Source organism: Gossypium raimondii, chromosome 8 (genome assembly GCF_025698545.1).
Source record: "Gossypium raimondii isolate GPD5lz chromosome 8, ASM2569854v1, whole genome shotgun sequence".
Lineage (NCBI taxonomy): Eukaryota > Viridiplantae > Streptophyta > Magnoliopsida > Malvales > Malvaceae > Gossypium > Gossypium raimondii.
This window is the reverse complement of record NC_068572.1, coordinates 4107193-4123149: the sequence shown is the minus strand read 5'-3', so window position 1 is coordinate 4123149 and position 15957 is coordinate 4107193. Positions and strand designations below refer to the sequence as shown.

Here is a 15957-nt window from a genome sequence, read left to right as displayed (position 1 = left end):
AAAGCACAGGCCACATAGAACAATGCACAAAGCTTCAAAGGTTGGCTTGCACGCTTAGCACTCACAGCATTTCACGGTTTACACCATTTTTCTCTTTCAGATTTGCTTTAATTTTACCTTCACCTTAGACCTATAAAAGAAGAAAAGGAAAACAGGAAGGAGACATCGAAAGAACCCATCGTTGTTTCTGCAGAAATCTCAAAAGGGCATGGCCTCAACCGAGAGTTCCAGATCTTCAACTGCTGGCTCTCCCGATTCATACATAGGCAGCTTGATAAGCTTGACGTCCAAGTCTGAAATCAGATATGAAGGTGTTCTGTTTAATATCAACACTGAAGAATCCAGCATCGGCTTGAGAAATGGTAAAATGAAATTTTAATTTTTTTTTCTTTTCTGGGTTTTATTTTTGGGGTTTTTAAAAAAAAAAAATTAAGCTCTATTGTGGATTTTGCTTTGTGGGTTTTCTTCATTAAGGTGAAATGGATTTTGGGATGCTTTGAAAAGTTTTACTTTTTTCTTTTAAAATTTTTTTCTTTAAGTTGTTTGTTGGGTCATTGGGTGTAATTAATAAAAGGTTTTAAAGTGAGATGCATGTTGACTGTTTAAACAACTGGTTTTTAGTTAAGCAAGTCACTAGACTATATACCTAGAGGTCTGGACTGTAGAAAGCAATGTCAAATCAAGTGGGTGATTTAGAGATGCCAAAAAAAAGGGACTGTTATAAAGCTGACAACGTATGGAAAAATAGCTGATTTTTTGTTTTCTGATGAACTTTCAAACATTTTGTGTAAATCTATATTTGTAGGACCTGTAAAATGTGGATAATATAATTAATAGTGCTGTCTGCCAACAAAGTTACTACATATCACAGCATTTATTGTATTTTTAACATAACATCTGTATAATGCATAAGAATTTTGGATTATACTTCTCTTTGCACAACTATGCATTTGCAATTAAGTTGGCATTGCTCAATTTCGCCATAATAAGGGGTTTTGAATTGTTATGTTTTGTAAAAATAGCTAATGATTGTATAAAGAACATTGAAGCTTGTTGGGAATTTACTTGAAAAAAAAGTGAATAATAAGTGGAAGGGTTAAGTATTGGTAGTGATAATTGAAAGAGTTTGGTATTAGTATTTACATAGATTGCAGCACTAAAAAGAATATTTCCTCCTCCAAAAAAAACAAAGGCATTTTATGTGTTATGAAATGATAGAGCTCGGTGTAAACGTCTACATGATATTGCCTCTTTCAGGCTAGAGAAGAGTATGGCTGTTAGAGCTTCAAATCTGAGAGTCTGCTGCTTCCAATGTTATTGCTGTGCTTGTGGTTAAGAAAGGCCTAGTCTATGTTTTAGTGACTATTCTTGTATATTTGTGGTTTTAAGAGGCGACTATATCCTTCCCCTAAATAACTTCTGTTCCTTTAACATTGCAGTAAGGTCATTTGGAACTGAAGGGCGGAAAAAAGATGGTCCACAAGTGCCAGCAAGTGATAAAATTTATGAATATATACTGTTCCGTGGAAGTGACATCAAGGTAGTCCAAATATTATTTGAACTAATGCACATTAATAGAGATGTTATCTACCTTTTCAATTATGAAGTTTTGCTTTCGATATTGATCGTGGACAAAGAATCGGACTTTGAATTTGAATGTTGGTCGTAAAAGGCTGTTTTTTAGGAAACATTCAATTTCTGTAGAGTAGCAAGGCTTTTCTCTGATTGCAAATATCTTCTTTTGGTTCAGTTATGGTGTCATAAGTTGTTCATTTGCTATCTAGACTGGGCCCAAAAGAGGCCAAAAAAATGCAATAATTGTTTAATTGCTTGATCACCCTTCTATTATTGCATGTAAATTTGTTAGAAGGTTCTTTTGGTCCATACCAAAATACTTTCCAAGTTTCTCTTGGTGTTTTAAATTCATTCAACAAAACTATTGTAAAATCTTTATGAAATGAAATTTTATCTCTCATCATATTTGTATAACTATTCACTATGGTATTATATAGCCACAATGCAATCACACCAACAATTTTGAGCATTTTTTAATTTTTATTTTCGAAAGAGGAGATTTCTTGGTAGAATTGGTCTTTTGATACTGTATTGCCTAATTGTAGCACACATAATATCTCAGCAGCCATTAGTGTATGGTTTCACCATGGCATTGATTAAAACTATGTTATTATTATTATTATTAACTTTTGGCTTTCCTTTTGCCAAGGTTCATGAAATTTGGACAATGTTGTATATTAGTGCCTAAGAATGTCTTAGGATTGTCACTGATATGTACCTGGAGCTCAGTCTGGTCAGCAGAAGGTTTTGGTGCGCCATTTATTGATACTTGACTTGTAGACCTTTTATGAGTGACCGGATAAGTAAAATCAATCTTTTCTGCCTAAGCATATATTGTTATTGAAAGTTGTAGTTGTTCTACTAGGCGAGAGTTCAGATTTCACACCATTAAATGCAATGTTTTAAATTTATCTGCACAAGAGTTAAAAAAAAAAGATTTTCCTGTACTAAAAACAGTTTAATTTAGTTTCCTCATTTGCTAGATTACAGGTTTGGTGCCATATACTTTCAGTGAAGATAGAAAATTTCTTGTTCTTCTAAATTATATATGCCTATTATCAGTATTAGTGCCTTAATCGTCTTATTTTTCTTGTTGTGCATTTGGCTTTCAGGACTTGCAGGTTAAATCTTCGCCACCACCAGTTCAGACTCCGGCACCTATACACAATGATCCTGCTATTATACAGGTAGAGAAAAGAAAATGGTTCTTATCTATTGTTATATTGTACAACCATAATAGCTTTTTTCTTTTTTTAAACCAGTAATATTACCTTGGATTTGAGTATTATGATCAAATTTATATGGAATGATATTTAAAATACTTCTGCATCTGAAGTTCATAGCTAGTATTGTACTTTCTAGTGAAGAAAGAGCCAAAATACGTTGTTTTTTCTTCCCGATGGTTTCCATTTTCTTGTATTTAGGATATTCTAGGCATTTGAATTTGGTTTAGAGTTTAGCTTGTGTGCACCAATGTTATTTCTGTTAGTCTTTTTGAACAATTACTTGTGGAGAATTTGGAAAATTGATATGAGATTTTGTTCTTTCTATTGGTTCTTACTGGTTTTTGTTCCTAGTTCTCTCATTTCTCCAATTTCCTTTGTTTCTTTGCCCTTCTCCTTGATTTCCCTCTAAATTCCCTTTCCTCAGTCCTTCCCATCATTTTGCTTAAGCTGTCTTTATCTTTTGCTAAGATGCATTGATATGTGTAATCAAATTAATTTGAGGCTAGCTCTGAGATTATTTTTTACTGTCACTTTCAGTTTCAGATAGCATTCTGAATTTGCATTTTGAGAATCCAATTTTATTATTTCAAGGTTCAATTAGATACTTCTGTATTAGTCAACTTGTCTGACATTTGTTGGATTCCTTTCTTCTGCAGTCTCACTATCCCCAATCAGCAATTGCATCCACCAGCTTGCCTTCTTCTGCTTCAGGATCTATGCAAGATATGGGTTCCCAAACTTCGTCTATAGGACTGACGAGGCCACCATTTCAGGGCAATCTTCCATTATATCAACCTGGTGCAAATTTAGGGCCATGGGGTTCATCAGGTGCTCCAACCGCAAATAGTGGGCTCTCCATACCAATGTACTGGCAGGGTTACTATGGGTCCGCAAATGGTCTTCCTCCACAGCAGCAACCTTTGCTTCAACCCCCACCTGGCTTGCCAATGCCATCTTCCATGCAGCAACCTATGCAATATCCAGCCATGAATGCGTCTTTACCGGCTGCAGCTTCTAATTTGCCAGGTTCTCAGTTACCTGAAAGCACTCCCCTTTTGCTGCCACCCTTTGGTACAGGCACACTGAATTTGCAATCTTCTGGTCCTCCAGCACAGTCTTCTAATTTAGCTTCGGACTCATTAACTAGTTTGAATCAAGATAGGGCTTCTGCTTTAACTCTTCCTACTGCAGCTCCAAGTAGTAGCTTGCCACTGGTACCTCCATCAAGTACTGCTTTAGATAAAACTGCTGTCATGTTGCCCTTTTCTGAAAAAACTAAGACAGTTCCTGATCCTGTAATGCCATTCAAAGGCATGCCTGATCCTGCTTCCTCCACCATTGGGACAACAAGTTCAGTTTTAAATGATGGGATGCTTCCTTCGTTAGTAACCCCAGGCCAGCTTTTACAACCAGGACTGGTCCCAGCATCTTTGTCTATGTCTTCACAAACAGCTCAGAAGGATGTGGAAGTTGTTCATGTGTCATCTCCAGAACTGACAACATCAGCCCCTGCACTAGCACCTGTGCCTGCAAAAGCATCACAACCTGTGTTAGCACAAGCACCGCAATCATTGTCAGCACAAGCAGCGCCACCATTATTAGCACAAACACCACAACAACCATCAAAAACAGAAGGACAGGAACCTATATTGCCTTCGCCTTCACCCTCTGATCATAAGGTATTGTTTCTGTTTTGCAAAGTGACTTGATGCCCATAAACTGATATTGCTAAATTCCTGAAAGGAATTTCAGCCTACTGACCCCTCTCGAACAATGGGCTAAGTTCCTAATAAATATATATTCATTGAAATTAGAAATGTTTTCCCTTGAGTAATATATTATCGATTACACATTCTGACTAGCCATTCAATTTATCTCTTGTTTCTGACAGATTAGAGATTATATTACCAGGTTTCTTTAGTTGTAGCTAGTTTGACCAGTGGTTATTATTGCTTTATTCTTCTAAATACTTAGGATGCTTACTTTTAATTATACATAGATATATTGGTTTCAAATGGTTATACACTGACATGCACTTTTCCCCCTTTTTGATGTATATTCTGTTGGGTCTTCACTACCCTTCTAGCTACATGGAGCTCCAATGCATGCTCATCAATATCATAATTATAGAGGTGGCCGTGAAAGAGGACGAGGAAGAGGAAGAGGAAGAGGAAATGAGGTACGTTTTCTGTTTCTTTGCATTGCCAGATTGTTGTTAAAATATGGTGGCAATACTAATATTCTGAGCGTGAGTTGGCCAAGTTCTTGTCTATAAGGAAAAATGCCTTGAATGGGAGTTTCAGAAAGTTTCTGGAATAGCACTCAATGCTTAAAAAAATGTTTTAATTTGAATATCACCCTATATCAGGGAAGCTAGTTGAAACGTTCTGAAGTTTTGGGATAATAAAAAACTTATTTCCATCTATTTGTTCCTAAATAACAGTTAGCGTGAGCAGACCTATAATACCCCTCCACCCCACAGGAATTCAGTCAAACTTTCGATATTTCAAAACATCAATAAATTGATAGAGTCATCGTCTCTATACCTTAACTTGATTGCCCTGCCTTCTTATTTCATCATTCAAACCTTGCCCCTTTTACAAAAAAAATTGAACTTGACTGGGTTAGAATTATAGTAGATTGATTGCAATGAAACCATAATTTTTTTTTGTCAAATGAAATTCCAGATTCACCAAAAGGATCTGGTTTGATATGCTTGGATGGTCTAAAACATATGGAAGTGATGCATGAGAGCATATGCTTGTCTGACACTTCTATCTCTGTGTTCCCCTCTAGTGTTTGTGAGAATATGTTGTTTTCCAGATTGCACGCTATCATTTCAGTCGGTTTAGTTTGATTTTTTCACTCTAAAAGGTTGAGATAAAACAAACAGTCAAAAGATTTTTAAGATATGTAATGGTGTACTCTTGCTGTAGTATCACCGTGGGTATTGACTGATATTGATATTGTAACTTTTTAAGTATTTTGAGTTTTATGATTCATATAATATTTATTTTCTTATGGTAGAAATTTCCAAGATTACATAAAGAAAAGGAAAAAAAAAGTCCAAAGTCTTAAAGCAATTTTGGTTTACTTCACCTTCAAGGTAATGATATTACCAACTAAGTCCCCCTATAGGAAAATACACATGAAAACTACGGCTTATTGCTTATCAAACTGCTCCTTTAAAAGCTTTATTCCATTCGTTATTACTTTGCTAAACATGGGTGAACTTATAAGGATCATGACTTTTATAATCCAATGGCTGTGGCTTGTTAGTAATGTCAACATTTGGTACTGCAGATTTCACGTTCGGCAACCAAATTTACAGAAGAATTTGACTTCACGGCAATGAACGAGAAGTTTAACAAGGATGAAGTTTGGGGTCATCTTGGAAAAAGTAGCCGAGCTAAGGAAGATGCTGATGATTTACAAAATGAAGATAGTGTTGAATCCTCGCAAGTTGAGGTTAAGGTAAGAGCTCGCCAGCGCACATGCATGTTGGTGCCGAACAAGTTTCCATAATTTGGTTCACAAATTCCATTTGGTCCTTATTTATTTTCTTCTTTTGCAGCCTGTATATGTCAAGGATGACTTTTTTGATTCCTTGTCCTGTGATTCTCTTGGAGGTGGGTCACGGAATGGGAGGACTAGATTTTCAGAGCAAATGAGGAGGGATACAGAGGTACTATATTCCATTGCTTTATTCACATCATAGGAGTATTTAAATGTTTTTATGTATGCATGGAGTAAAAATAACCTTATGACTGCTTACTCTAGGCACTAGAATCTTTTATATTGCCAGAGGTGCAAGACGCAAAAAAGCACTTGATTGGTGTACGTGTCTGTATATATAAAATAAGTTTAAGATACGTTTTCCTTTTAAAGAATTATTGTAGAAGAAAAGGAAATTTTCTTTTCCTTTTGTTGACCATAGTTAACAGGAGGAATTGGAATTTAGACTTTGACCAAAGAGGTAACAACAGTTAAAACATACTTGTTTAAGGCTTCTAGGCTTGTAATGCATTTGCATATACCTCTGGCACAGTATATGATAATGCATTTGATTCTTCAACATGATCTCTTGATAAAATTTTCTCCTTACAATACCTATATAGACCTTTGGCGATTTCCCAAGGCATCGTGGCGGTAGAGGTGGCCGGGGACCTTTCCATGGTGGTCGAGCTAGAGGTTCTTATTACGGAAGAGGCTATGGTTATGGTGGAAGAGGTAGGGGATACGGCACGGAAAATCGTACCAACTAGTTAGCAGCTGGGAATTGAGTACAATTAGTAAGATCAAAACTATTACCAAGAATGTATGAATTTGCAAGACCAAATTAAAAGATTGGCCTTCGATTGTACTCCTATAATGGGTTGCTGCTTTTAGGATTCAGACTAATGAACTATATAAAATAAAACCAATCCCAAAAGACAGATAATGGATTTCCATTGCACTGCTAGGTTTTGAATGGTTGGTTAATGTGAGGGTCATTTGTTATGTCAAACCCAGTGTTTTTATTTGGTCTATTTAACATTATTCTGTACTAGGTCTATTTCAGTTTTAATTTTCCTGGCTTTGTAACTTTTTTTTTTTTTCTAATTTTATGAAAGAATATTTTGGGACATACACTAGCCAAGGAGTAAAAGACAAGATTTGGTTGTTTGGTTTACTTTAGTTACCTTTTTTTTTCTTTTCTGTTTTAACATAAAAGATCACATGGCTGTCTAATTTAATTTATACATATATCCTTTTATTATTATTATTGAATAATTTGATCACATCTTGTCTTTTTATATTTGATACAATGTTTAAAAGTACTCATAGATCTCTCCTTAATTCATAAATAGGAGGTTAATGCATTTTAGTGTACTTGAAGTCACGTCCTCGTGCATTGACAATAATATTCATACTAATCAAGCAAAGATTTAATCAGTCCTATATTTTTTTTATTAAATACTTTAAAAGTTACTTCTAGAGACTTGAAATTTTCATTGAATGGAAAGGTGGCAAGTGGCAACTACAATGAATATTTTCTTGAAATGATGTCAACCATAGGATAAATGAGAATAAATCTCAATCCTTAAACATGTTAAATCAGCCTTTGATGACGGAAACTTTGAATTTTGATGCTATCTTTTTTACTGTTTGGCAAAATAAAAATATTAAAAAATTTAAGGATTTGAAGGAGGAATCTTAAATGGCTAAAATTCTCGTTAAATTTGAACTTTAAAAATAAAATTTGCGAAAATTTTCAATTTTTAATAAAATATTAGTATTTATTATATTTCTTTTTTTATGAGTGTTATACTAAAGAAATTAAGTTTAAATAACAATAGACAATTGTTACATAACGAACAACTAATAGATCCTTATCAAGAGCTGATAATTATATCTACTAAGTATGGATGGGAACAAGTGATTACAGGCTGAACTCAAACAATTAGGCCTTATGCACTTTTATGCAACCTAGGCTTCCGTAACGCCACTAGTAATTTACCCTCTAGTAGTTTCCATAACGACTGGGGTATATTCATTCTCAGGTACGAGCTCACATAATAGTCATATTCCCTGGCTGTTAATACAAATCCTTCTCATCAACCCCATAGGATCGTTAGAGCAAACTCAAGTTCCTGGCCGACCTTTGATCGTTGAAGCAACATCTACTGTGCAAGCCCCAAACCTTAAGTAACCATATCACGATGATTACAAGTGGTTAGATGCAAAGCACAATCTTATTTCCTTTTTAATCCTTCAATTTGAAGTATTGCATAAAATCAAGCCACAGATAATGGAACCACAAATCCCACAGATCGCTTAAACCACTTTAGAGCATTTCATGACCTTGGAGGTATGTTTTTTATGCAGTATAGTGCCATGTTTTTCCTACTATTCTCAAAGGACTTGGAGGTACTGTTTAATGTCGGGCTCTAGAGTCAACTTTGACCAACTTAGCTGCAATTTTTGGCACACTTTGGTAGCTGTTGAACTGCAATGGGTGTTAAGGAAACCTTGCAAGAATATACATTGAAGGATTTAGCATGGCACATTAAAAAATACTCGTGGATAACGGAAGTGCTATTGATATTTTTCTATGGGGAGCTTTCTTTAAGATGGGATTTTTATAAAGAAAACTTGAACCTAACACCACTAATATTTGGTTTGGCCAACCGTCCTATACTTGTCAAAGGTTCACTCATGCTTTCGGAGACCATTAGAGACACTGATAATACTCTGACTCGGCTCATAGAGTTCCTGGTGGTCGATCAACCCTCTGCCTCCAATACTATCTTTGGAAGACCTCTTATGAACCGTACTCATATAGTCACTGCTATTTACTTCCTCATATCAAACTTCTTTACCCATGTATGAGTTATGTGATCCAACCAGAAGCATTGCCATATGACATCGATTGAGATGACTTTAAAGGAAATGATTTCATGAGTTTGACAGCTTCAGCCTATAAAACAGCTCCATCAACTTCACGAAAAACTCAAGAGCCAATCCAACAGAATTTACTCAACAATCAAGTGACGCAAGCTACATTTGCTTTACGATGGAGTGAGAAAATTGTGCTTGGAAGAAGGTACCAATTCTCAAGATTACCTTCTACCTATATTATGTTCCAATTATAGGAATAGTCCTGCTAAACAACGAACTAGTCTCAACCAATCACGAATAAGTAGGTATGGTTGAACCTCAAGCCTTTGTGCACTCTCATGCAACTTAAGACCCCCATAACACCCCAAATATAAAAGATTCAACTATAACCATTTTGATGTATGAGCTCACATGATACCCATTATCGTTTTGTGCTTATTTTTCATCACTAACTTAGCGTTACAGACCGTCTTAAAGCACAAGCTTCAACGCCATCCACAGCCCTATCTTTTGTCTTGCAAGCCCTTTTAAGTTCTTCCACCCAAATCCCTTCAACCCAAAGTCATTTCAGAATGACTAAAGCAATAAAATTACTAATTTACTTTTAAATAATTATTTATCCATTATATTTATTTTATAAAATTTAATATTTAAACTTTCTAAAAATGATACCGATTGAGTCTTAACTTGAGTCTTAACTTGACTGGTATGAACATCGTTACCAATATAAGAGGATGTAGATTCAAATACGTTGAAGCGTATTATCTTCTTATTTATGAGTTGAGAAAAAACTTTAGATAATTCTAAGTTTTGTGTCAAAAAGAACCAAATATGGCCAGAACTTATAATAAATTTGTATTTTCTAAGAGAAGCTAAGAGGTATTATTGCATAGCAGAATAAAATCTCTTCTGGAAAAAAAAGAGTCAAATTTGCAACAAAATCACCCCTTTGATACCTCAAGGGAGGAAAAAGAACAAACCATGGCTTGTCTACAATATATATGAGATAGGATCAATTCTGCCCGGAGAGGCGAACGGATTGCACTCTTCACTGAGTCAGTTTAAGAGGAAAAAAGGAGAAAAAAAAATAACACAAGAAACCATGTCAGCCTATAGCCTTATTCCATGAAGAAAGAACATGTGATAAAAAAAAAATTCTATACTTATTGTTCCGTTGCGATTGACCAGAATGATGGTAGACAACATGAGCAAAATTGTGGAAAATCCTCTGGAATACATTTACGAGCCGTCTTGAACTACGACCACAGGTGATCTCTTCTATACTCTCTCACAATGACAGGCACACTTGTGGGTGGAATCTAAAACAAGAAAGAGCAGCTTGATTTACAACTACTTGTAACAAAAATCAGGCATTTATAGTTTGCGTACATAATGAATATTACTGCAATTGATTGCGGTAACTATTAGCCGTGAATATTGATGATGGTGAGGGTTAAAACTGAAAATAGCGACCTTAACAGCCACTGTTTAAACCTGGACATAAAATAATAAGGCAAGTAGCAAGGCTGGGAAAGAAAAATGCCCCAACTTTAAAGGATATTCAGTGGTTCTAAATAATGATAACCCCTATTAAGTTTTCCTTAAGTCTTAATCCAAATATGTTACTTTTTAAAACTAAAAGAAGCATTATAAAATCATAACTTACCATGCCATAATCTGTGATTATCATGGAGACATAATCTGAAGGTGTTGCATCATAGCTGTGAATGAAAATTTTCAGAATTGTCAGCTTTTAGAAGATACACGTAGCTCTACATTCATCAAATTATAAAGACTTACATTAAATTCAGAAGCTGCAGATTTTCTTGATTGACCAAACCATCTAAGTAGTTAATCTCCTTTCTGCCTTGAACCTTTGAAATGGCATCTGGGTTACCTGCAACAGATGGAACAGACACCTAAGCCACATCCATTTCAGTGATCAAAGGAAACAAGTGTAGACCTAGCAAAAATTGACTCTAAAATCTACTTCCAGAAGTTCCTACCAAGCTCGTTAAAACATATGGAATCAAGCTGCACCCTTTCGTGAAATTTATATGCTTCACAACACACTAATACAGGTACATGGAATGCATGAGCAACCATAGCAACACAAGCAGTCCCAACTCTCGAGTAAACTGTTCCATTAGACAAGACTGATGAAGCACCCAGAAAAACTCGAGTAACGTCTTGCATTATACAAGAAACAGCATTTACATGTGTGTACGTACAGCTAAGGCCCTTCCTCACCAACCTACGTAGTAAGAGTTGCCCTTCAAGCTTTGGGCGAGAGTCGACCACTACAACATGGAAGTGTTTGCCAAGCTCATGGGCATGCAATAAAATCATCTCAACCACAGAGGATGCACCATATGTGAGAAGAACGTCACCATCTCGAATCTTTGTAACAGCATGTTTGACTATCACCTTCTCTGAAAGGATGATCTTTTCATTTATGAAACGATCAATATCCAACATAAGCGTAGATTTTGCTTCTGATTCAGACAGAGCCAATGGTAATTTTGCAATTCGATTCTTTAGAAACTTAATTGCATTGCCCATACTAATTGAGAGTGGCCTGCATTCAATCAAGAAAGAAACGTAACTACTAATCCTTGCAGTTAAGTCTCTAATTAGAGTTTTCTCAGGTGGAGTTGAGTAATCTTTGATAGCCTCTTTGAACGCTTGAAACATCGCAATACAACGTGCATTGCCACCACGTATATCCCCAGACAAATACTGCAACCCAACCTGACAATACCAATGAAAACCCAAATGAAACAAAAATTCAACAATTCTTTTACCTCTTTTACACATTGATCAAAAAAAGCTGATATGCTGATAAAAACCACAGAGATGCTCCCAATCATGTGGATAAGCTGAAGTGAAAAACAGTAAAGCAAGATTTGCCAAGAACATATTACTGTAGGTAAGATAGCAATCTATAATTAAGGATTACTATTCTATATACCATGGTGGAACTTTTAGATTCTACACAAGGTTTTATATGATTGCCAAGTCTGTTTAATAATTAAACAATTATCTTTTAAATGTATCCTGTTAAAAAGACAGCCACTACCGGTCATGCACATATACATATAATTATACATTATACACATGCATGTATGTGGATATATTTCATGTATGTATGTATGTATGTATGCATGTATGTATGTATGTATGTATGCATGTATGTATGTATGTGTGTGTGTGTATGCATATGTATGTGTGTGTATGTATGTGCGTGTGTGGGTGCATGTGAACTGTTTTCCATGTCCAAAATAGAACGTCAAGTTGGTAGGAATACCTTGTACACAGCAGGGTGCATTGGATCGAGTTCAAAAAACTTAGTCTCTAAATCAGGAAGCTGTGTTCCATGTTCGTACTGAGGCAAATGCCTGAACAGTTCCACTCTATTCCTAGCTTCAGTTTGTTTTACAACAGCACGCTTTTTGGCTTTCTCTACTCGGCTTTTATCATCATATTGCATTCGAGGATGAGGAGCATCTTTCTTCCTATCTTTCTCAGGTGCACGATCACCTCCCTTCTTCTCAGAAGCTGCAACTTGAGAACCATCATTCTTTTGGGAAGAAGATTTTGCGGCTTTACTTGGTTTTGTATTTGCTGAGGTCACAACCTTAGATGCAGCACTTGATGCCTTAGTTCCTTCAGCTAGAAACACATAGTGATCAACAGGAACAAAGTTACTGAGGATTTGTTCAAAGGAGAAGTACACAAGATAAACTGAATAACCATAGGTCAACAATACACTCATTAGGTTGAGTCCTGTATTAGATATACACAGAAAAAGCCATGCAATGAAAATGCAAGTTGATTCAAGAGCATGAAGCCATTTAACAAAGCTCGTGAGCTATATTGCTTCAACTCTTCATTTTTCGTGAAACACCTGTGTCTAACAGTTGTGTCTGAAACATTTTTGGAAAGGGTACTGGGATATGATCCTCCAAAGACAGTCCAAATACATGAAAAAACTTGGAAAAAAATTAATATACCCATGTAAGGCACATACCCTATCCAACACTCACACCTGAGTCCGAGTAACATAAGCAACATGTACCTTTTGCAGCAGCCTTGGCAGCTCGTTGGGCCTCCTGCAGAGCACGTCTTTCAGCTTTAGAAGTTTTCTCTTTCAATGTCTTTGCACTAACAGGTCGATCATTCTGAACTTCAACAGATGCTCCACCAGCCTTCTCTGCAATCAATTTCCCCTTCAGCTTGTAAACACTTCAATTTCACAATACTTTAGAATAAAAAAAGCAAGACCCAAATACATCCAGCAATACAGGGAAATATTCAGGGCGGGGGCAGAGGCAACAGCTGCCCCCACTAGAATTTAGAAAATTAAATTATTATCTTAGAATGAACCGTTTTCACCTAAATGTCTATCTTAGCCAACTCAGCTCACGAGCTACATTAACTCGTTGCAGAAAATATTTGCATTCAGCTCATTTTCTGCAATTCAAGGTCAAGTAATCGATTAATCAATGAACCCAAGTTTGAGTGTTGTAATACTTGGTTCAAGCCTCTCGCAAACCGGTACAGCATTCTAGTTGTTTCTTTATATATACATGTATGCAAGTATGTTTACAGTGTTAAAGGACATTGGATATTATTTAGCTTAATTGAGTCAGCTCAAGTAGCTTGGTTTATTCTTGAGTCAAGCTCACATTTGATAATCGAAATTTGTCCAGTTTCAAACTCTCAGTCACTTTGCACCTGGGCTCAAACTTGAGCTGTCTACTTTACTGACTCGAATCAGTTCAATCAGAGCGCTCCTACCTAAACATTCCAGATTCATTAATGCTATGCTTGGGAACATGAACATAAAAAATTGGATTTGGATACCATTTATTACGTAAATTCTCAGAATAAAATACATGTATTATGTATGAATCAGTAGAGATTCAACATATTATATATTAAACAAGTATAAAAACATGAATTCCAAAATTTCAAATTCATTAGGACATATGAATACGCATCCAACAATTCCATGAATTTAAGAAATAATAATGCATGCAACAGTTATATGTGTTTTATCACACAAATTAAACTAATTTCTAAATCCAAATCCGATTTTGTTTTTTTAAATTCAAGTCCCGAAATGCAATCACTGACCTAATTTAAATCCCTCCAATAAAGTCCATATTATTTTCAACAAAGAAAAATAACAAAACAAATCAATAATAATGGTTTACCACTTACCAGAAATTCCTGGAGGCAAATTAACCACTGAAACAGTGGTAAGCTCACTCGCGGGTACACTACTCGCCTTGACGCCCGGAAAGGAGGATGGCGATTTTGCGGAAACAACCTTACGACCAGGCGAGAACGACGAAGCCACATCTTCGTTTTCAGGGGGAATGGTTACCGTTTTGGCGGAATACGAGAACGCCTTCGTGGGAGATGTAGCTTGTAGAGCTGTACGAAGGAAATTGTCGGAGTGGTGATGTGCTGGAGGGATCATAACGGGGGAGAGGGAGTTGCCGGAGGGAGAATGATCGTTAACCTGAGTGGGAGACGGAGAGGGAGGTTGAATCGGATCTTGGAAACGTGGAGGATCCGAAACGGAACGTTCGGGTGGTGCCGGTGTAAAGAACCCAACTTGACGGACCTTCGGGTCGCTGACTGTTCGAGCGGTACGGCGAGGGTCCATAGATTGCAAGGGGGAGGGGGGTTTGGGGCGTAGGAAATGTAGGTTTCCTTTTTATTTAAGGGGGTTCATGAAGGAAGATTTTCTCGGGAAAATTTTCAGATTTTAGGGTTTTAATGAAAGAGTAATGATGTTTTATTTATCTTTGATAAATTTGTTTTTTTCTCTTATTTTGTCTATTTCCTTTGTTCTTATCTCTAAACCTTTACTTTCTTCTTATTTATTTCCAAAGCTCTCAATTTTTTAGTCGAAAATTAATTAAATTAATATTTTAAGAATTTTTTATCTGAAATACTACTCGTTTTAATTTATAAAGTAATTATATATTTTAACATATAATTTTTACTTCATTAATTTTTATTACTTTGAGTAGTCAAATTTTGATTTTAATTTCAATTTTAAAATAATTCAAATTCAAATTATTATTTGATTTTGATTTAAAATGATTTTTTAATTTAATTTGTAATATGATAAGCTCGATATTTAATAATTAAATCAGAATAAATATGTAACATGTAATCCACATGATATAAAAAGGTAATATTGGCGTGTGCTCTTTTGGTATATTACAATTTTAAACTAATGATATAAAACCTTAATTATTTGGTCATTTAGGTTATTGGGGAATAGTAAATGGGTTGAAAACTATATAGAAATTGATCATTAAAGGCCCAGTGGTAGATTCATTCACCCGATCCATGCTCTTTTTCCTCTCACTTCATAGATAGTTTCGGTCGTCGTTGAACTCTTAGTAGATATCTGAATGATGGCTCTTCATTAGCTCCTTATTTTATTGTTGTTTTGAGAGACGATTTTCATGAGTTAATTTGCACCCATTTTGCTTTAAGCCTCATATTTACCTATGTTGTTTTCTTTGTTTAATAAGTATTCCTTTTTTCTTATAAATGTACAAGTATTAGACTTGTTTTTACAAATGCTTTTAGGGATGGGCTTGTCATATCTTCTTCAACTTGGTGAATGCTCAATTCTTTTTTATTATTTTATCTATCACTTTGAACCCTCCAAGGCTAGTTCCCTTATCATGTTAGGTGCTTATAGCCACCCTAAATATGTATTGCTTGAGTTGTGACAAAACCATTT

At 35.6% G+C, this 15957-nt stretch overlaps 2 protein-coding genes across 3 annotated transcripts; one reads left to right on the top strand and one right to left on the bottom strand.

The window, feature by feature from the left end:
* On the top strand, positions 1-7478 carry LOC105790384 (protein decapping 5). Its single transcript, XM_012617960.2, has 8 exons — positions 1-362; positions 1440-1540; positions 2688-2762; positions 3458-4480; positions 4888-4980; positions 6105-6275; positions 6376-6486; positions 6920-7478. Exons 1-8 carry the CDS (start codon positions 209-211, stop codon positions 7064-7066), a joined length of 1875 nt encoding a protein of 624 aa, XP_012473414.1. The 5' UTR covers positions 1-208; the 3' UTR covers positions 7067-7478.
* Positions 7479-10111: 2633 nt separating this feature from the next.
* LOC105790383 (uncharacterized) lies at positions 10112-14984 on the bottom strand. 2 transcript variants are annotated; one of them, XR_008198788.1, is made up of 8 exons: positions 14409-14984; positions 13261-13395; positions 12490-12854; positions 11189-11933; positions 10983-11079; positions 10849-10903; positions 10346-10501; positions 10112-10233 (listed from the first exon to the last, which is right to left on the bottom strand). XR_008198788.1 is itself a non-coding variant. In XM_012617957.2 (7 exons), exons 1-7 carry the CDS (start codon positions 14857-14859, stop codon positions 10439-10441), a joined length of 1911 nt encoding a protein of 636 aa, XP_012473411.1. In that variant the 5' UTR covers positions 14860-14984; the 3' UTR covers positions 10112-10438. The 2 variants fall into 2 exon arrangements, 1 of the variants encoding a protein (XP_012473411.1); XM_012617957.2 differs by having other exon boundaries at positions 10112-10501.
* Positions 14985-15957: the final 973 nt, after the last annotated feature.